This window comes from Ochotona curzoniae, unplaced genomic scaffold, assembly GCF_017591425.1.
Source record: "Ochotona curzoniae isolate NIBS_2020 unplaced genomic scaffold, NIBS_Ocur_1.0 contig_1687, whole genome shotgun sequence".
Classification (NCBI taxonomy): Eukaryota; Metazoa; Chordata; class Mammalia; order Lagomorpha; family Ochotonidae; genus Ochotona; species Ochotona curzoniae.
In genome coordinates this window covers 30,057-52,737 of record NW_024465158.1, presented here as the reverse complement: position 1 = coordinate 52,737, position 22,681 = coordinate 30,057, and the positions used below count along the sequence as shown (strand labels likewise).

General features: G+C 50.1%; 1 protein-coding gene across 1 annotated transcript; it reads right to left on the bottom strand.

The window, feature by feature from the left end:
- Window positions 1-18,497: 18,497 nt before the first annotated feature.
- Window positions 18,498-19,655, bottom strand: LOC121148629 (protein FAM90A1-like). The gene has a single exon (XM_040968820.1). The coding sequence runs from the start codon at window positions 19,653-19,655 to the stop codon at window positions 18,498-18,500; it is 1,158 nt and encodes a 385-aa protein (XP_040824754.1).
- Between the last annotated feature and the right edge of the window lie 3,026 nt (window positions 19,656-22,681).

Below are 22,681 nucleotides of genomic sequence, written 5' to 3'. Positions count from 1 at the left end.
AAGGATGCCGATCCTCATTCCAGGCGCTAACAACTCCACATCCAGAGAGAAGTTCAGCGCCCAAGCCATTTTCAGCTACCATGGATTCTGTTGGCTCTGGCAGCACATATGCCTGAAAGTGTATGTGATGCCTGGGGAACTGAGTGTGTTGGTGAATGGCAACAATCGAAAGGGGCAGCACAGGTCTTCCAGTGCCAAAACGACTCCTCATGGCTCAGGACTTCACATACCATCAGCTTTTCGACCAGATCTAGAAGAAAACCAAGTGGGGTCACTTAAGTTCCAATGTCCATGGAGCCCAGGATGATGAAATCAAGCATGTTGAGCACCCACACAAAACAAGGATGCCGATCCTCATTCCAGGCGCTAACAACTCCACATCCAGAGAGAAGTTCAGCGCCCAAGCCATTTTCAGCTACCATGGATTCTGTTGGCTCTGGCAGCACATATGCCTGAAAGTGTATGTGATGCCTGGGGAACTGAGTGTGTTGGTGAATGGCAACATTCGAAAGGGCAGCATAGGTCTTCCAGTGCCAAAACGACTCCTCGTGGCTCAGGACTTCACATACCATCAGCTTTTCGACCAGATCTAGAAGAAAACCAAGTGGGGTCACTTAAGTCCAATGTCCATGGAGCCCAGGATGATGAAATCAAGCATGTTGAGCACCCACACAAAACAAGGATGCCGATCCTCATTCCAGGCGCTAACAACTCCACATCCAGAGAGAAGTTCAGCGCCCAAGCCATTTTCAGCTACCATGGATTCTGTTGGCTCTGGCAGCACATATGCCTGAAAGTGTATGTGATGCCTGGGGAACTGAGTGTGTTGCTGAATGGCAATATTCGAAAGGGGAAGCAAGGTCTTCCAGTGCCAAAACGACTCCTCATGGCTCAGGAACTTCACATACCATCAGCCTTTCGACCAGATCTAGAAGAAAACCAAGTGGGGTCACTTAAGTTCCAATGTCATGGAGCCCAGTATGATGAAATCAAGCATGTTGAGCATCCACACAAAACAAGGATGCCGATCCTCATTCCAGGTGCTAACAACTCCACATCCAGAGAGAAGTTCAGCGCCCAAGCCATTTTCAGCTACCATGGATTCTGTTGGCTCTGGCAGCACATATGCCTGAAAGTGTATGTGATGCCTGGGGAACTGAGTGTGTTGGTGAATGGCAATATTCGAAAGGAGCAGCATAGGTCTTCAAGTGACAAAACGACTCCTCGTGGCTCAGGATCTTCACATACGATCAGATTTTCGACCAGATCTAGAAGAAAACCAAGTGGGGTCACTTAAGGTCCAATGTCCATGGAGCCCAGGATGATGAAATCAAGCATGTTGAGCACCCACACAAAACAAGGATGCAGATCCTCATTCCAGGCGCTAACAACTCCACATCCAGAGAGAAGTTCAGCGCCCAAGCCATTTTCAGCTACCATGGATTCTGTTGGCTCTGGCAGCACATATGCCTGAAAGTGTATGTGATGTTGTGGAAATGAATGTGTGGGTAATGGCACCATTCAAAAAGGGCAGCATAGGTCTTCCAGTGCCAAAACGACTCCTCGAGGCTCAGGATCTTCACATACCATCAGGTTTTCGACCAGATCTAGAAGAAAACCAAGTGGGGTCACTTAAGTCCAATGTCCATGGAGCCCAGGATGATGAAATCAAGCATGTTGAGCACCCACACAAAACAAGGATGCCGATCCTCATTCCAGGCGCTAACAACTCCACATCCAGAGAGAAGTTCAGCGCCCAAGCCATTTTCAGCTACCATGGATTCTGTTGGCTGTGGCAGCACATATGCCTGAAAGTGTATGTGATGCCTGGGGAACTGAGTGTGTTGGTGAATGGCAACATTCGAAAGGGGCAGCACAGGTCTTCCAGTGCCAAAACGACTCCTCGTGGCTCAGGAACTTCACATACCATCAGCTTTTCGACCAGATCTAGAAGAAAACCAAGTGGGGTCACTTAAGGTCCAATGTCCATGGAGCCCAGGATGATGAAATCAAGCATGTTGAGCACCCACACAAAACAAGGATGCCGATCCTCATTCCAGGCGCTAACAACTCCACATCCAGAGAGAAGTTCAGCGCCCAAGCCATTTTCAGCTACCATGGATTCTGTTGGCTCTGGCAGCACATATGCCTGAAAGTGTATGTGATGCCTGGGGAACTGAGTGTGTTGGTGAATGGCAACCATTCGAAAGGGCAGCACAGGTCTTCCAGTGCCAAAACGACTCCTCGTGGCTCAGGAACTTCACATACCATCAGCCTTTTCGACCAGATCTAGAAGAAAACCAAGTGGGGTCACTTAAGGTCCAATGTCCATGGAGCCCAGGATGATGAAATCAAGCATGTTGAGCACCCACACAAAACAAGGATGCCGATCCTCATTCCAGGCGCTAACAACTCCACATCCAGAGAGAAGTTCAGCGCCCAAGCCATTTTCAGCTACCATGGATTCTGTTGGCTCTGGCAGCACATATGCCTGAAAGTGTATGTGATGCCTGGGGAACTGAGTGTGTTGGTGAATGGCAACATTCGAAAGGGGCAGCACAGGTCTTCCAGTGCCAAAACGACTCCTCGTGGCTCAGGACTTCACATACCATCAGCTTTTCGACCAGATCTAGAAGAAAACCAAGTGGGGTCACTTAAGGTCCAATGTCCATGGAGCCCAGGATGATGAAATCAAGCATGTTGAGCACCCACACAAAACAAGGATGCCGATCCTCATTCCAGGCGCTAACAACTCCACATCCAGAGAGAAGTTCAGCGCCCAAGCCATTTTCAGCTACCATGGATTCTGTTGGCTCTGGCAGCACATATGCCTGAAAGTGTATGTGATGCCTGGGGAACTGAGTGTGTTGGTGAATGGCAACAATCGAAAGGGCAGCACAGGTCTTCCAGTGCCAAAACGACTCCTCGTGGCTCAGGAACTTCACATACCATCAGCTTTTCGACCAGATCTAGAAGAAAACCAAGTGGGGTCACTTAAGTCCAATGTCCATGGAGCCCAGGATGATGAAATCAAGCATGTTGAGCACCCACACAAAACAAGGATGCCGATCCTCATTCCAGGCGCTAACAACTCCACATCCAGAGAGAAGTTCAGCGCCCAAGCCATTTTCAGCTACCATGGATTCTGTTGGCTCTGGCAGCACATATGCCTGAAAGTGTATGTGATGCCTGGGGAACTGAGTGTGTTGGTGAATGGCAACATTCGAAAGGGGCAGCACAGGTCTTCCAGTGCCAAAACGACTCCTCGTGGCTCAGGAACTTCACATACCATCAGCTTTTCGACCAGATCTAGAAGAAAACCAAGTGGGGTCACTTAAGGTCCCATGGAGCCCAGGATGATGAAATCAAGCATGTTGAGCACCCACACAAAACAAGGATGCCGATTCTCATTCCAGGCGCTAACAACTCCACATCCAGAGAGAAGTTCAGCGCCCAAGCCATTTTCAGCTACCATGGATTCTGTTGGCTCTGGCAGCACATATGCCTGAAAGTGTATGTGATGCCTGGGGAACTGAGTGTGTTGGTGAATGGCAACATTCGAAAGGGGCAGCATAGGTCTTCCAGTGACAAAACGACTCCTCGTGGCTCAGGACTTCACATACCATCAGCTTTTCGACCAGATCTAGAAGAAAACCAAGTGGGGTCACTTAAGTCCAATGTCCATGGAGCCCAGGATGATGAAATCAAGCATGTTGAGCACCCACACAAAACAAGGATGCCGATCCTCATTCCAGGCGCTAACAACTCCACATCCAGAGAGAAGTTCAGCGCCCAAGCCATTTTCAGCTACCATGGATTCTGTTGGCTCTGGCAGCACATATGCCTGAAAGTGTATGTGATGCCTGGGGAACTGAGTGTGTTGGTGAATGGCAACAATCGAAAGGGCAGCACAGGTCTTCCAGTGCCAAAACGACTCCTCGTGGCTCAGGAACTTCACATACCATCAGCTTTTCGACCAGATCTAGAAGAAAACCAAGTGGGGTCACTTAAGTCCAATGTCCATGGAGCCCAGGATGATGAAATCAAGCATGTTGAGCACCCACACAAAACAAGGATGCCGATCCTCATTCCAGGCGCTAACAACTCCACATCCAGAGAGAAGTTCAGCGCCCAAGCCATTTTCAGCTACCATGGATTCTGTTGGCTCTGGCAGCACATATGCCTGAAAGTGTATGTGATGCCTGGGGAACTGAGTGTGTTGGTGAATGGCACCATTCGAAAGGGCAGCACAGGTCTTCCAGTGCCAAAACGACTCCTCGTGGCTCAGGACTTCACATACCATCAGCTTTTCGACCAGATCTAGAAGAAAACCAAGTGGGGTCACTTAAGGTCCAATGTCCATGGAGCCCAGGATGATGAAATCAAGCATGTTGAGCACCCACACAAAACAAGGATGCCGATCCTCATTCCAGGCGCTAACAACTCCACATCCAGAGAGAAGTTCAGCGCCCAAGCCATTTTCAGCTACCATGGATTCTGTTGGCTCTGGCAGCACATATGCCTGAAAGTGTATGTGATGCCTGGGGAACTGAGTGTGTTGGTGAATGGCAATAATCGAAACGGGCAGCATAGGTCTTCCAGTGCCAAAACGACTCCTCATGGCTCAGGACCTTCACATACCATCAGGTTTTCGACCAGATCTAGAAGAAAACCAAGTGGGGACACTTAAGGTCCAATGTCCATGGAGCCCAGGATGACGAAATCAAGCATGTTGAGCACCCACACAAAACAAGGATGCCGATCCTCATTCCAGGCGCTAACAACACCACGTCCAGAGAGAAGTTCAGCGCCCAAGCCATTTTCAGCTACCATGGATTCTGTTGGCTCTGGCAGCACATATGCCTGAAAGTGTATGTGATGCCTGGGGAACTGAGTGTGTTGGTGAATGGCAGTAATTGAAACGGGCAACAAAGGTCTTCCAGTGCCAAAACGACTCCTCATGGCTCAGGTTCTTCACATACCATCAGCCTTTCGACCAGATCTAGAAGAAAACCAAGTGGGGTCACTTAACGTCCAATGTCCATGGAGCCCAGGATGATGAAATCAAGCATGTTGAGCACCCACACAAAACAAGGATGCCGATCCTCATTCCAGGCGCTAACAACTCCACATCCAGAGAGAAGTTCAGCGCCCAAGCCATTTTCAGCTACCATGGATTCTGTTGGCTCTGGCAGCACATATGCCTGAAAGTGTATGTGATGCCTGGGGAACTGAGTGTGTTGGTGAATGGCAACATTCAAAAGGGGCATCACAGGTCTTCCAGGTCCAAAACAACTCCCCGTGGCTCAGGAACTTCACATACCATCAGCTTTACGACCAGATCTAGACGAAAACCAAGTTGGGTCTTAACGTCATTGTCCATGGAGACCAGGATGATGAAATCAAGCATGTTGAGCACCCACACAAAACAAGGATGCCGATCCTCATTCCAGGCGCTAACAACTCCACATCCAGAGAGAAGTTCAGCGCCCAAGCCATTTTCAGCTACCATGGATTCTGTTGGCTCTGGCAGCACATATGCCTGAAAGTGTATGTGATGCCTGGGGAACTGAGTTTGTTGGTGAATGGCAAAAATAGAAAGGGACAGCACAGGTCTTCCAGTGCCAAAACGACTCCTCGTGGATCAGGGACTTCACATACCATCAGGATTTCGACCAGATCTAGAAGAAACCCAAGTGGGGTCACTTAAGGTCAAATGGAGCCCAGTATGATGAAATCAAGCATGTTGAGCACCCACACAAAACAAGGATGCCGATCCTCATTGCAGGCGCTAACAACTCCACATTCAGAGAGAAGTTCAGCGCCCAAGCCATTTTCAGCTACCATGGATTCTGTTGGCTCTGGCAGCACATATGCCTGAAAGTGTATGTGATGCCTGGGGAACTGAGTGTGTTGGTGAATGGCAACAATCGAAATGGGCAGCACATGTCTTCCAGTGCCAAAACGACTCCTCGTGGCTCAGGAACTTCACATACCATCAGCCTTTCGACCAGATCTAGAAGAAAATTAAAGGCGGTCACTTAACGTCCAATGTCCATGGAGCCCAGGAGGATGAAATCAAGCATGTTGAGCACCCACACAAAACAAGGATGCCGATCCTCATTCCAGGCGCTAACAACTCCACATCCAGAGAGAAGTTCAGCGCCCAAGCCATTTTCAGCTACCATGGATTCTGTTGGCTCTGGCAGCACATATGCCTGAAAGTGTATGTGATGCCTGGGGAACTGAGTGTGTTGGTGAATGGCACCATTCGAAATGGGCAGCACAGGTCTTCCAGTGCCAAAACGACTCCTCGTGGATCAGGGACTTCACATACCATCAGCTTTTCGACCAGATCTAGAAGAAAACCAAGTGGGGTCACTTAACGTCCAATGTCCATGGAGCCCAGGATGATGAAATCAAGCATGTTGAGCACCCACACAAAACAAGGATGCCGATCCTCATTCCAGGCGCTAACAACTCCACATCCAGAGAGAAGTTCAGCGCCCAAGCCATTTTCAGCTACCATGGATTCTGTTGGCTCTGGCAGCACATATGCCTGAAAGTGTATGTGATGCCTGGGGAACTGAGTGTGTTGGTGAATGGCAACATTCGAAAGGAGCAGCAAAGGTCTTCCAGTGCCAAAATGACTCCTCTGGCTCAGGAATCTTCACATACCATCAGCTTCTCGACAGATATAGAAGAAAACCAAGTGGGGTCACTTAACTTCCAATGTCCATGGAGCCCAGGATGATGAAATCAAGCATGTTGAGCACCCACACAAAACAAGGATGCCGATCCTCATTCCAGGCGCTAACAACTCCACATCCAGAGAGAAGTTCAGCGCCCAAGCCATTTTCAGCTACCATGGATTCTGTTGGCTCTGGCAGCACATATGCCTGAAAGTGTATGTGATGCCTGGGGAACTGAGTGTGTTGGTGAATGGCAACATTCGAAAGGGGCAACACAGGTCTTCCAGTGCCAAAACGACTCCACGTGGCTCAGGATCTTCACATACCATCAGCATTTTGACCAGATCTAGAAGAAACCCAAGTGGGGTCACTAAACGTCCAATGTCCATGGAGCCCAGGATGATGAAATCAAGCATGTTGAGCACCCACACAAAACAAGGATGCCGATCCTCATTCCAGGCGCTAACAACTCCACATCCAGAGAGAAGTTCAGCGCCCAAGCCATTTTCAGCTACCATGGATTCTGTTGGCTCTGACAGCACATATGCCTGAAAGTGTATGTGATGCCTGGGAATTGAGTGTGTTGGTGAATGTCAAAAATCGAAAGGGACAGCATAGGTCTTCCCGTGCCAAAACGACTCGTCGTGGATCAGGGACTTCACATACCATCAGGTTTTCGACCAGATCTACAAGAAAACCAAGTGGGGTCACTTAACGTCCAATGTCCATGGAGCCCAGGATGATGAAATCAAGCATGTTGAGCACCCACACAAAACAAGGATGCCGATCCTCATTCCAGGCGCTAACAACTCCACATCCAGAGAGAAGTTCAGCGCCCAAGCCATTTTCAGCTACCATGGATTCTGTTGGCTCTGGCAGCACATATGCCTGAAAGTGTATGTGATGTTGGGGAAATGAATGTGTTGGTGAATGGCAACATTCGAAAGGGGCAGCATAGGTCTTCCAGTGCCAAAACGACTCCTCATGGCTCAGGAACTTCACATACCATCAGCATTTCGACCAGAATCTAGAAGAAAACCAAGTGGGGTCACTTAACGTCCAATGTCCATGGAGCCCAGGATGATGAAATCAAGCATGTTGAGCACCCACACAAAACAAGGATGCCGATCCTCATTCCAGGCGCTAACAACTCCACATCAGAGAGAAGTTCAGCGCCCAAGCCATTTTCAGCTACCATGGATTCTGTGGCTCTGGCAGCACATATGCCTGAAAGTGTATGTGATGCCTGGGAACTGAGTGTGTTGGTGAATGGCAGTAATTGAAACGGGCAACAAAGGTCTTCCAGTGCCAAAACGACTCCTCATGGCTCAGGTTCTTCACATACCATCAGCCTTTCGACCAGATCTAGGTAAAACCAAGTGGGGTAACTTAACGTCCAATGTCCATGGAGCCCAGTAAGATGAAATCAAGCATGTTGAGCACCCACACAAAACAAGGATGCCGATCCTCATTCCAGGCGCTAACAACTCCACATCCAGAGAGAAGTTCAGCGCCCAAGCCATTTTCAGCTACCATGGATTCTGTTGGCTCTGGCAGCACATATGCCTGAAAGTGTATGTGATGCCTGGGGAACTGAGTGTGTTGGTGAATGGCACCATTCGAAATGGGCAGCACAGGTCTTCCAGTGCCAAAACGACTCCTCGTGGCTCAGGAACTTCACATACCATCACCATTTTGAACAGATCTAGAAGAAAACCAAGTGGGGTCACTTAGGTTCAATGTCCATGGAGCCCAGGATGATGAAATCAAGCATGTTGAGCACCCACACAAAACAAGGATGCCGATCCTCATTCCAGGCGCTAACAACTCCACATCCAGAGAGAAGTTCAGCGCCCAAGCCATTTTCAGCTACCATGGATTCTGTTGGCTCTGGCAGCACATATGCCTGAAAGTGTATGTGATGCCTGGGGAACTGAGTGTGTTGGTGAATGGCAACAATCGAAATGGGCAGCACATGTCTTCCAGTGACAAAATGACTCCTCGTGGCTATGGAACTTCACATACCATCAGCCTTTCGACCAGATCTAGAAGAAAACCAAGTGGGGTCACTTAAGTTCCAATGTCCATGGAGCCCAGGATGATGAAATCAAGCATGTTGAGCACCCACACAAAACAAGGATGCCGATCCTCATTCCAGGCGCTAACAACTCCACATCCAGAGAGAAGTTCAGCGCCCAAGCCATTTTCAGCTACCATGGATTCTGCTGGCTCTGGCAGCACATATGCCTGAAAGTGTATGTGATGCCTGGGGAACTGAGTGTGTTGGTGAATGGCACCATTCAAAAGGGGCAGCACAGGTCTTCCAGTGCCAAAACGACTCCTCGTGGATCAGGGACTTCACATACCATCAGCTTTTCGACCAGATCTAGAAGAAAACCAAGTGGGGTCACTTAACGTCCAATGTCCATGGAGCCCAGGATGATGAAATCAAGCATGTTGAGCACCCACACAAAACAAGGATGCCGATCCTCATTCCAGGCGCTAACAACTCCACATCCAGAGAGAAGTTCAGCGCCCAAGCCATTTTCAGCTACCATGGATTCTGTTGGCTCTGGCAGCACATATGCCTGAAAGTGTATGTGATGCCTGGGGAACTGAGTGTGTTGGTCAATGGCAACATTCCAAAGGGGCAGCAAAGGTCTTCCAGTGCCAAAATGACTCCTCGTGGCTCAGGGACTTCACATACCATCAGATTTTTGACCAGATCTAGAAGAAAACCAAGTGGGGTCACATAACTTCTAATGTCCATCGAGCCCAGGATAAAGAAATCAACCATGTTGAGCACCCACACAAACAAGGATGCCGACCCTCATTGCAGGCGCTAACAACTCCACATCCAGAGAGAAGTTCAGCGCCCAAGCCATTTTCAGCTACCATGGATTCTGTTGGCTCTGGCAGCACATAAGCCTGAAAGTGTATGTGATGCCTGGGGAAATGAGTGTGTTGGTGAATGGCAACATTCGAAAGGAGCAGCACAGGTCTTCCAGTGCCAAAATGACCACACGTGGCTCAGGATCTTCACATACCATCAGCATTTTGACCAGATGTGGAGGAAAACCAAATGGGGTCACTTAAGGTCCAATGTCCATGGAGCCCAGGATGATGAAATCAAGCATGTTGAGCACCCACACAAAACAAGGATGCCGATCCTCATTCCAGGCACTAAGAACCCCACATGCAGAGAGAAGTTCAGCGCCCAAGCCATTTTCAGCTACCATGGATTCTGTTGGCTCTGGCAGCACATATGCCTGAAAGTGTATGTGATGCCTAGGTAACTGAGTGTGTTGGTGAATGGCAACCATCGAAATGGGCAGAACAGGTCTTCCAGTGCCAAATCGACTCCACATGGCTCAGGAACTTCACATATCATCAGCTTTTGAAGCATATCTAATTGAAATGCTGACGGGTCACTTAACGTCCAATGTCCATGGAGCCCAGTATGATGAAATCAAGCATGTTGAGCACCCACACAAAACAAGGATGCAGATCCTCATTCCAGGCGCTAATAACTACACATCCAGAGAGAAGTTCAGCACCAAGGCATTTTCAGCTACCATGAATTCTGTTGGCTCTGGCAGCACATATGCCTGAAAGTGTATGTGATGCCTGGGGAACTGAGTGTGTTGGTGAATGGCAACATTCTAAAGGCGCAACACTGGTCTTCCATTTCAAATCGACTCCTCATGGCTCAGGAAATTCACATACCTGAGAATTTCGACCAGAACTTGAATAAAACCAAGTGGGGTCACTTAACGTCCAATGTCCTTGGAGCCCAGGATGATGAAATCAAGCATGTTGAGCACCCACACAAAACAAGGATGCCGATCCTCATTCCAGGCGCTAACAACTCCACATCCAGAGACAAGTTCAGCGCCAAGCCATTTTCAGCTACCATGGATTCTGTGGCTTGGCAGCACATAGCCTGAAAGTGTAGTGATGCCTGGGGAACTGAGTGTGTTGGTGAATGGCAACAATCGAAATGGGCAGCATAGGTCTTCCAGTGCCAAAACGACTCCTCATGGCTCAGGATCTTCACATACCATCAGCCTTTTGACCAAATCTAGAAGAAAACCAAGTGGGGTCACTTAAGGTCCAATGTCCATGGAGCCCAGTATGATGAAATCAAGCATGTTGAGCACCCACACAAAACAAGGATGCCGATCCTCATTCCAGGCGCTAACAACTCCACATCCAGAGAGAAGTTCAGCGCCCAAGCCATTTTCAGCTACCATGGATTCTGTTGGCTCTGGCAGCACATATGCCTGAAAGTGTATGTGATGCCTGGGGAACAGAGTGTGTTGGTGAATGGCAACATTCGAACTGTTCAGCACAGGTCTTCCAGTGCCAAAATGACTCCTCGTGGCTCAGGAACTTCACATACCATCAGCCTTTCGACCTGGTCTAGAAGAAAATGAAACACGATCACTTAACTTCCAATGTCCATGGAGCCCAGGAGAATGAAATCAAGCATGTTGAGCACCCACACAAAACAAGGATGCCGATCCTCATTCCAGGCGCTAACAACTCCACATCCAGAGAGAAGTTCAGCGCCCAAGCCATTTTCAGCTACCATGGATTCTGTTGGCTCTGGCAGCACATATGCCTGAAAGTGTATGTGATGCCTTGGGAACTGAGTGTGTTGGTGAATGGCAACAATCGAAATTGGCAGAACGGGTATACCTGTGCGCAAACGACTCCACGTGGCTCAGGAACTTCACATATCATCAGCTTTTCAAGCATATCTAGTTGAAATGCTGACGGGTCACTTAACATAGAAATGTCCATGAAGCCCAGGATGATGAAATCAAGCATGTTGAGCACAAACACAAAACAAGGATGCCGATCCTCATTCCAGGCGCTAGCAACTCCACATCCAGAGAGAAGTTCAGCGCCCAAGCCATTTTCAGCTACCATGGATTCTGTTGGCTATGACAGCACATATGCCTGAAAGTGTATGTGATGCCTGGGGAACTGACGGTGTCGGTTAATGGCAACAATCGAAAGGGGCAGCACAGGTCTTCCAGTGCCCAAACGACTGTAGCATCTCAGGATCTTTACATACCATCAGCTTTTCAAGCATATCTAGTTGAAATGCTAACGGGTCCCTTAACGTCCAATGTCCATGGAGCCCAGGATGATGAAATCAAGCATGTTGAGCACCCACACAAAACAAGGATGCCGATCCTCATTCCAGGCGCTAACAACTCCACATCCAGAGAGAAGTTCAGCGCCCAAGCCATTTTCAGCTACCATGGATTCTGTTGGCTCTGGCAGCACATATGCCTGAAAGTGTATGTGATGCCTGGGGAACTGAGTGTGTTGGTGAATGGCAACATTCGAAAGGGCAGCATAGGTCTTCCAGTGCCAAAACGACTCCTCGTGACTCAGGATCCTCACATACCATCAGATTTTCGACCAGATCTAGAAGAAACCCAAGTGGGGTCACTTAACGTCCAATGTCCATGGATACAGGGATGATGAAATCAAGCATGTTGAGCACCCACACAAAACAAGGATGCCGATCCTCATTCCAGGCGCTAACAACTCCACATCCAGAGAGAAGTTCAGCGCCCAAGCCATTTTCAGCTACCATGGATTCTGTTGGCTCTGGCAGCACATATGCCTGAAAGTGTATGTGATGCCTGGGGAACTGAAGGTGTTGGTGAATGGCAACATTCGAAAGGAGCAGCAAAGTTCTTCCAGTGCCAAAATGACTCCTTCAGCACAGGAATTTCACATACCATCAGGTTTTCGACAGGATATAGAAGAAAACCAAGGGGGGTCACTTAAGGTCCAATGTCCATGGAGCCCAGGATGATGAAATCAAGCATGTTGAGCACCCACACAAACAAGGATGCCGACCCTCATTGCAGGCGCTAACAACTCCACATCCAGAGAGAAGTTCAGCGCCCAAGCCATTTTCAGCTACCATGGATTCTGTTGGGTCTGGCAGCACATATGCCTGAAAGTGTATGTGATGCCTGGGGAAATGAGTGTGTTGGTGAATGGCAACATTCGAAAGGAGCAGCACAGGTCTTCCAGTGCCAAAATGACCACACGTGGCTCAGGATCTTCACATACCATCAGCCTTTTGACCAGATGTTGAGGAAAACCAAATGGGGTCACTTAACGTCCAATGTCCATGGAGCACAGGATGATGAAATCAAGCATGTTGAGCACCCACACAAAACAAGGATGCCGATCCTCATTCCAGGCGCTAACAACTCCACATCCAGAGAGAAGTTCAGCGCCCAAGCCATTTTCAGCTACCATGGATCTGTTGGCTCAGGCAGCACATATGCCTGAAAGTGTATGTGATGCCTGGGAACTGAGTGTGTTGGTGAATGGCAACATATCGAAATGGGCAGCAACAGGTCTTCCAGTGCCCAAACGACTCCACATGGCTCAGTAACTTCACATACCATCAGCTTTTCGAAGCGATCTAGAAGAAAATGCAACGGGGTCACTTAACGTCCAATGTCCATGGAGCCCAGGATGATGAAATCAAGCATGTTGAGCACCCACACAAAACAAGGATGCCGATCCTCATTCCAGGCGCTAACAACTCCACATCCAGAGAGAAGTTCAGCGCCCAAGCCATTTTCAGCTACCATGGATTCTGTTGGCTCTGGCAGCACATATGCCTGAAAGTGTATGTGATGCCTGGGGAACTGAGTGTGTTGGTGAATGGCAACAATCGAAAGGGGCAGCACAGGTCTTCCAGTGCCAAAATGACTCCTCGTGGCTCAGGAACTTCACATACCATCAGCGTTTTGACCTGATCTAGAGGAAAACCAAATGGGGTCACTTAACGTCCAATGTCCATGGAGCCCAGGATGATGAAATCAAGCATGTTGAGCACCCACACAAAACAAGGATGCCGATCCTCATTCCAGGCGCTAACAACTCCACATCCAGAGAGAAGTTCAGCGCCCAAGCCATTTTCAGCTACCATGGATTCTGTTGGCTCTGGCAGCACATATGCCTGAAAGTGTATGTGATGCCTGGGAACTGAGTGTGTTGGTGAATGGCAACAATCGAAAGGGGCAGCACAGGTCTTCCATGCCAAAGTGACTCCACGTGGCTCAGGATCTTCACATATCATTCGCTTTTGAAGAATATCTAGTTGAAATCCTTACGGAACACTTAACGTCCAATGTCCATGGAGCCCAGGATGATGAAATCAAGCATGTTGAGCACCCACACAAAACAAGGATGCCGATCCTCATTCCAGGCGCTAACAACTCCACATCCAGAGAGAAGTTCAGCGCCCAAGCCATTTTCAGCTACCATGGATTCTGTTGGCTCTGGCAGCACATATGCCTGAAAGTGTATGTGATGCCTGGGGAAATGAGTGTGTTGGTGAATGGCAACAATCGAAAGGGCGGCACAGTTCTTCCAGTGCCAAAACGACTCCACGTGGCTCAGGCACTTCACATACCATCAGATTTTCGACCAGATCTAGAAGAAAACCAAGTAGGGTCACTTAACGTCCAATGTCCATGGAACAGGATGATGAAAACAAGCATGTTGAGCACCCACACAAAACAAGGATGCCGATCCTCATTCCAGGCGCTAACAACTCCACATCCAGAGAGAAGTTCAGCGCCCAAGCCATTTTCAGCTACCATGGATTCTGTTGGCTCTGGCAGCACATATGCCTGAAAGTGTATGTGATGCCTGGGGAACTGAGTGTGTTGGTGAATGGCAACATTCGAAAGGAGCAGCAAAGTTCTTCCAGCGCCAAAATGACTCCTTTGGCACAGGAATTTCACATACCATCAGGTTTTCGACAGGATCTAGAAGAAAACCAAGGGGGGTCACATAACTTCCAATGTCCATGGAGCCAAGGATGATGAAATCAAGCATGTTGAGCACCCACACAAAACAAGGGTGCCTACCCTCATTGCAGGCGCTAACAACTCCACATCCAGAGAGAAGTTCAGCGCCCAAGCCATTTTCAGCTACCATGGATTCTGTTGGCTCTGGCAGCACATATGCCTGAAAGTGTATGTGATGCCTGGGGAACTGAGTGTGTTGGTGAATGGCAACATTCGAAAGGAGCAGCATAGGTCTTCCAGTGACAAAACGACCACACGTGGCTCAGGATCTTCACATACCATCAGCTTTTGACCAGATCTAGAGGAAAACCAAGTGGGGTCACTTAACGTCCAATGTCCATGGAGCCCAGGATGATGAAATCAAGCATGTTGAGCACCCACACAAAACAAGGATGCCGATCCTCATTCCAGGCGCTAACAACTCCACATCCAGAGAGAAGTTCAGCGCCCAAGCCATTTTCAGCTACCATGGATTCTGTTGGCTCTGGCAGCACATATGCCTGAAAGTGTATGTGATCCCTGGGGAACTGAGTGTGTTGGTGAATGGCAACATTCGAAAGGGGCAGCACAGGTCTTCCAGTGCCATAAAGACTCCATCGTGGCTCAGGAACTTCACATACCATCAGCTTTTCGACCAGATCTAGAAGAAAACCAAGTGGGGTCACTTAACGTCCAATGTCCATGGAGCCCAGGATGATGAAATCAAGCATGTTGAGCACCCACACAAAACAAGGATGCCGATCCTCATTCCAGGCGCTAACAACTCCACATCCAGAGAGAAGTTCAGCGCCCAAGCCATTTTCAGCTACCATGGATTCTGTTGGCTCTGGCAGCACATATGCCTGAAAGTGTATGTGATGCCTGGGGAACTGAGTGTGTTGGTGAATGGCAGCAATCGAAAGGCGCAACACAGGTCTTCCAGTGCCAAAAGAGCTCCACAAGGCTCAGGAACTTCACATACCATCAGCTTTTCGACCAGACCTAAAAGCAAACCAAGTGGGGTCACTTAACATCTAATGTCCATGGAGATCAGGATGATGAAATCAAGCATGTTGAGCACCCACACAAAACAAGGATGCTGATCCTCATTCCAGGCACTAACAACTCCACATCCAGAGAGAAGTTCAGCGCCCAAGCCATTTTCAGCTACCATGGATTCTGTTGGCTCTGGCAGCACATATGCCTGAAAGTGTATGTGATGCCTGGGGAACTGAGTGTGTTGGTGAATGGCAACAATCGAAAGGGGCAGCACAGGTCTTCCAGTGCCAAAATGACTCCTCCTGGCTCATTCACTTGACATACCATCAGCTTTACGACCAGATCTAGAAGAAAACCAAGTGGGGTCACTGAACGTCCAATGTCCATGGAGCCCAGGATGATGAAATCAAGCATGTTGAGCACCCACACTAAACAAGGATGCTGATCCTCATTCCAGGCGCTAACAACTCCACATCCACAGAGAAGTTCAGCGCCCAAATCATTTTCAGCTACCATATTACCACAGCTATGGCAGCACATATGCCTGAAAGTGTATGTGATGCCTGGGGAACTTAGTGTGTTGGTGAATGGCAACAATCGAAACCGGCAGCAAAATTCTTCCAGTGCCCAAACGACTCCACGTGGCTCAGGAACTTCACATACCATCAGCCTTTTGACCAGATCTAGAAGAAAACCAAGGGGCGTCCCTTAACATCCAATGTCCATGGAGCCCAGGATGATGAAATCAAGCATGTCTCTCAATCTGCCTATCCCATAATCATCAGTCTCTTGTGTGTTTGTGTGTGTTTTGTAAAAAAGACAGTTAGCCACGTATCCACTGTGGGGCTGGCGCTCTTTCTCAAAAGGCTAATCTTCTTGTTCCCTAAGCGACAGCATCCAATTGGGATGCTGCTTCAAGGCTTGGCAGCTCTAACTCCCATCCAGTTCCCTGCTTTGAGACTGGGAAAGTGGCAGAAGATGGCTCATGTCCTTGCGTCCTTGCCCCACAAGGTTGACCTGAGCAAGCTCCTGGTTTGTGCCTTCACATTGGCTCAGCTCGGTCCATGGAAGCCATGTGGGGCATGAAGCAGAAGACAGAAATTTTTTCTCACACCAGCTCGTCTTCCCTCTGAAAACTGCAGTTCCCACAACAAGAAACAGATTCTAGAAAAGAATTCTAATTGCATCCTAGCATATGTTGCTGTTTGTTTGTTTGTTGACTGAGTTTGAGCAAATCTTTTCCTCGTTTCATCGGACACTCCAAGTGCTGGCATCAGTACGGCATGGGACGATGGCCTTTTGACGCATATACAGAACATTTGCTAGACTTCAGAGATCATGGCATCTGTGGAAGAGCAGGATTCGGGGGCACTCTGGCCTGTTGCTGCCTCTTAGCACCTGGCAGCTTTACCCAGCGGCTGCGAAGGCAGCTCAGCCCCATGTCATTCAGAGCAGCCTGGGAAGTGCAAGGCAGGGTCTTGTGCTCCACAGAGCACTGGGGTGAGTAGGGACACACAGGCTCTGCCTGGGCGTCATGGCAAGAGCCAGACCATGCCTACAATCTCCTGTTCTCTCTTCAGCTTCCTCCAAATGGAAACCAGATGTGGATGCTCGAGCGAACCATAGCGTTTCCTGGGAAACATCAAGTTTCTCTGCCTCCCCAATCGGGTGCATTGCACGGGAGCAAAATTGTGATGGACAACCTATCCCACAGTCCTACAGGTCTGCACCGATGCAACAGTCTCCCAAGTGTTGCCCACACCCTGTGCACCTAGCTTGCAAGCCTCTGCAGGAGGCCGGCACTCCAGCAGAACGCTCAAGTGGTCACTTGCAGAGCTGGCATCCAATGCCAGCTGCGCTGAAGACTTGGGAGAATGTCCTTACTCGTGGCTGGGCTGGCCACGTTCTGCCCACGCAGTCCTTTGAAAGGGAGCCACAGGATGCCACATCCTCCTCCGGCCATCTCGCTCTCTCCTGGGAACACCATCAATCGACCCATCCATCCATCGATAGATAATCCAAGGGAGAGAACAATGATCTCTCTAACTCCAAAAAGACACCTTCAACACATGCGCGAGGTGTGTCCCTGTGGACTCTGCTTTGCCCTCATCCATGCCACGCCGTGTGGCTCCCTGCTTCCCACTGGGGAAGGGAATGAGGAGCTCCAGGCTCGCATGACAAGAACCAGGGCATCGATTATCCACCCTCTTCTCTCATCTCCCTCAGACCTTCGGTGATGAAGTCGTGTGGAGGGCCCCGCCTGGAGTCTCCTCAAGTGATCTCTGATACCCTTTGGAGCACAAGTGTGTCCAGCCAAGCTTGTAGGTGTTAACTAGGAATGCATAAAGAAGCACAAGCTCACCACATTGCGGTATGCAAGACAGGCAGGATTTTACCCTGAGACAAGATGGCAGTACACAAACCCTTTGTACGTGCACACCCATACACTTGACTTGTGAACTACCCTCCCACCAAGATATATATGTGAAAGGCTCTCGGAGTGAAATTCCTGGGACACCAGGAGCAGCAACTTGGCATGACAGCTCTTCCTCTTGGAAGCTCTGGCCAGGCCCTGCTTCAAAGCGTTCCAGCCCAAAGGACAGCCCTGGTGATCCCCGCCCCTCCACCCCCACCCCCCAAATCTTCATTGGGAAAACTGTGCAGATGAGCGTCTCAGATTTCTAGCTAGGAGAGGTGTCACACTTGCTCCTGCAATCAACCTCCGTGCAAAAGCCATGATCACCTCCGTGCAAAAGCCATTCTTCCCAGTGGGATTGCAGAGGAAAAAGAATGACCAGCAAGAGGATTGATTCAAATGAGTCATTGTCCCTGTCAGCTCTGAGCACTCTGTGAGGTCACCATGGTGCTGCGGCTCAACACCGGAGGGCGCTGTAATTCAGGAGGCCCAGCTTGCTGCTTGCAGCTTTCCCCTAGGACAAGCTCACATTGCCTTGCCTTTGGCATCTCAGTCCTCCTGGTCAGTGTCCTCGGAAGAGGAGGAGACCTGGAGATCCTCATAGAGCACGCTGAGTGGTGATTTGGAGCAGGATCCCACTATGCCTTCTGCAATGGGGGTCTTCAGTGTTTGAGGAACGGCCTCGTCAGGAGGATGGGAAGAGGGAGTGCTGATGATTCTGCAGCTCCACCGGTTGCCATGAAGTCTGCTGAGGAGCATCTTGAGGGACTGTGGGTGAGGGGCAGAGGCAGGACTTGGGGGATGGGAGCCAGTGCAGTCCTGTGAGGGCTTCAGCTGCGGTCTATTGCTTGGAGGCTGCAGACGAGCGCTGAGCTCTGGATTTGGTGAGCTCCGGATGGCATGCCATGCTGCTTTCCTTCCAAGTCCTGCTGTAGCTGGCAGTGGCAGTGGCTGTTGTGTTTGGAGAGTCGCCGGCTCTTTGTTGCTCCCAGCATTCTGTGGTACAGGGACAGTAGCAGCGAGCCTTGGCCTCTTGGGGCCCGTCTGCCAAGAAGCTCTGGGCCAACGGGCAGATCTCTTGCCTTCAACGATGCTGCCGAGTGTGGAGTGTGGACGCATTGTGCGTGCAGGATCCTGTGGCTTGGCCCGTGTCTGCCCCGCAGGACAGCTGACTGGTGCATGCGATTGGAAGCTTTGAGGTGGGCCTTGCACCCTGGAGGCTTCTTGGGGAACAGGAGACGCAGGGACTTGAGACCTCTCTTCTGACTGAGCTTGGAGAACAGGATTCGTGACGCTTGTCTTCTTGTTTGTTTGCACAGGCACAAGCCTCCTGGGTGTGCTCAGAAGGTTTTCCGAGGAGTCAGTGGCATTCTCACGGTGGTGTTGCTGTCTTGCTTGGACTTTGGTGAGACATGTCTGGAGGGGAGTTCTGCAAAGCTTCTCTTGTTGCCTGTGTCCCTCCTTGTCTTGTAGTGTCTTGGTAAAGGGCCTGGAATCCTTGGACTGCTGGATCTTCTGTGGCCCCAGGTTCTGTACTTTGGAGTTCAAGGGATACAATGCTAGGGTCCCATCCCAGCGCTTGATGGGGCACCTCGTGCTGCTGGCCATGTGACCGAAGGCGCCACAGTTTTTGCACTTCAGCCTGGGGTTCTCTTCCTCCGCGGGAAGAACTCTGGTCCCAGCTGCGGCCAAATTCTGCTTGCCCATCTTCTGAGATGTAGGCGCTCTGTGGGTCTGCGGCTGTGTCTTCTGGCTTGACAGCCACCTCTCCACCTGCGTGTTCTGAAGGACTTTCTGTCTGCTGCAAAGTAGAGTGCTTCTCCAGATGCACAAATGGTGGTGGGTGAAGCTTGACAAACCGCCCTGGAGACGTACAGGCTCCCAGCAGAGCACCAGCAAGGCAGAGAGGGAAGGGAGGAGACCAGGAGCCTTATATAGGGCCCTAACATGGGATTAGCATACAACATGTTCATCTGAGCATGGCAAATCCAGTCAAGCTTGATCGGATTCTGTCTGATCAAAGGAAGGCCTCCTGCTTGGGTCTCTAGCAATTTGAGTAGACCTTGCCATGTTTCTCACCTGTCACCAAAATCAACCATTGCATTTTGGAAACTTGGCTCTGCAATATGTCTTTTCTTTCCCGCGTTCTGTCCCTCTGCTCTGCTAGGGTGGCAGGTTCTCTTTTAGAGTGTCTGTGTGTGTGTGTGTGTGTGTGTGTGTGTGTGTGTGTGTGTGTGTGTGTGTATTTGAAGAGTGTTTGCAGACATGGAAGTTTGACAAGGTATTTTTACCTCTTACCTTCTTCCATCAGAGGTTCAATATTCTTGCCCTGCAGAGCCATTGAAGAGGAAATCAAAGGGCTGGAGTTATGGCTTCACTGGCAAAGCCTCGGCCTTGCAGTGCCAGCATGTATCATGGGTGTGGTTCGTGTCACAGCTGCACCTGTTCCCATCCAGCTTTCTGCTTATGGCCTTGGCAAGCAGCGGTGGCTGGCCAAAGACTCGAGAGCCTGCATCCACCTGCGAGACCCAGAAGAAGCTCTTGACTCCAGCCTTCATGTCCACTCAGCCGTGGCTCTGGCGTCCATTTGAGCAGGGAACTAGCACATGGCAGATCCTGCTTTCCCTTTCTTGCTTTCCCACTGTCTCCCCCTCTCTCAATCTGCCTATCCCATAAACATCAGTCTCGTGTGTGTGTGTGTGTGTGTGTGTGTGTGTGTGTGTGTGTGTGTTTCCGTAGAAAGAGGAGTTAGCCACGTATCCACTGTAGGGCTGGCGCTCTTGCTCAAAAGGCTAATCTTCTTGCACCCTAAGGGACAGCATCCAATAGGGATGTTGCTTCAAGGCTTGGCAGCTCTAACTCCCATCCAGTTCCCTGCTTAGAGACTGGGAAAGTGGCAGAGGATGGCTCATGTCCTTGCGTCCTTGCCCCCACAAGGGCGACCTGAGCAAGTTCCTGGCTTGTGCCTTCACATTGGCTCAGCTCGGTCCATGGAAGCCATGTGGGGCATGAAACAGCAGACAGAAGATTTTTCTCACACCAGCTCGTCTTCCCTCTGAAAACTGCAGTTCCCACAACAAGAAACAGATTCTAGAAAAGAATTCTAATTGCGGCTAAGACCTTGCGGCTGGGGGAGTTTGGGAGGAGTTCGGTCCTTGGGCTCGGGTGCATCTGACGCTCCCTGCAGTGTGGCGACTGTGGGGGGTGCCCCTGCCTGGTCAGACCCAATGTGGAAGACTCACACCAAAGACACTGCTACAGGCAATGAACCAGTCCTCGGCCTCCCCCAGGGCGGCCAGTGCACCAAGTGGTGCCAGGGTTTGGTTGCTGGCCACCCGACAGGGCGAACTCTGGGGTTTTCAAGATAGGTAGTTGCTGCCTGGGGTCACTCATGACTAAGACTAGGTTGAGTGTAGGTGCAAAGTGAATTTTCGGGTATTCTCAGCGACAGGGTCATGAAAGATTTAAGCATGCACGGGGACCAAGACCTAATGGTTTTAGGGAAGTATCCAGAAGATAATTTCACTAACACAGATGCAACAGCTCAATTATGAATACAGAGATGGGATATTAGTATAGAACATCACTGATCGGGGCCGACGCCGTGACGCAAGTGGTTAAAGGTCCTCGCCTTGCATGCCCGGGATCCCATATGGGCGCCGGTTCTAGCCCGACAGCCCCGCTTCCCTTCCAGCTCCCTGCCTGTGGCCCGGGAAAGCAGCGAGGAAGGCCCACAGCTTTGGGACCCTGCACCCACGTGGGAGACCCGGAAGAGGCTCCTGGCTTCGGATCGGCATAGTATCGGCTGTTGCACTCACTTGGGGAGTGAATCATTGGACGGAAGATCTTCCTCTCTGTCTCTCCTCTCTGTATATCCACCTTTCCAATAAAAATAATAATAATAATAAATCTTAAAAAAAAAAAAAGAACATCACTGATCGCCACACACTAGCCCACACCAAAGCTATGGATGGGGGCCTCTTTGGCAGTGTTGGGTACCATTGCCCGACTGAGTGTTGGAGTTGTGGAGTGGTCACATTTGGCAGGATTAAGACACTATCCAGCACGCAAGAGAACTTGGGCTGGGGGTAGACTCTGTGGGGTTGTGTGGACTCAACCCCTTGGAATACAAGTCCCCCGGGTCTACTCGCAAGCTGGGGTTGCAATGGTCTAAGCTAGGTGTGACCACGCCACCTGCCATCACTCATGGGTAAAGGAACCCACAACAGTCAGGGTAGGTCAAGGCAGCAGCACCCAAATGTGCATCTTTAAACAGGATGTGGGGTGGGCCGGGCTGCCACTGGAAGGGGGCAGAATGGGCAGGGCTGAACAAACCTTAACTCACAAGAAACAACAGAAATCAGGTTGGAGCACAGCTCATGCCATGTAGGTCCTTGCATATACTGATCTGCGTGAGGCAGAGGCACTAAGCCACAGCATCCAAGGGGCCAGGACAAGTGAGGGGCTCTGCCAAGCGGAGACAGAACAACCACCAGCCTACACCTGCTCTATGGCAGGGAAGAGGCCCGGTTGGGGAAATAACGGGACACCCTAGCTGGGTTGAGTTTCCCACCAAGGAGCGCATGGGCTGGAACTGAGGCTGCATTCTGATCAGGATACAATTGTAATCTCACTTGGCACAAGTGTGGACTGGGAGTGGAAGTACCAAGCCAGGCCAGATTCCAACACCATCTGGTGCTCTGGAGGACTGGAGAGAGATGTGTGACAGACTA

Bases quoted from the DNA above. Each gene is read 5' to 3' on its own strand.
- LOC121148629 (XM_040968820.1), bottom strand. From the start codon at position 19,655: ATGGGCAAGCAGAATTTGGCCGCAGCTGGGACCAGAGTTCTTCCCGCG.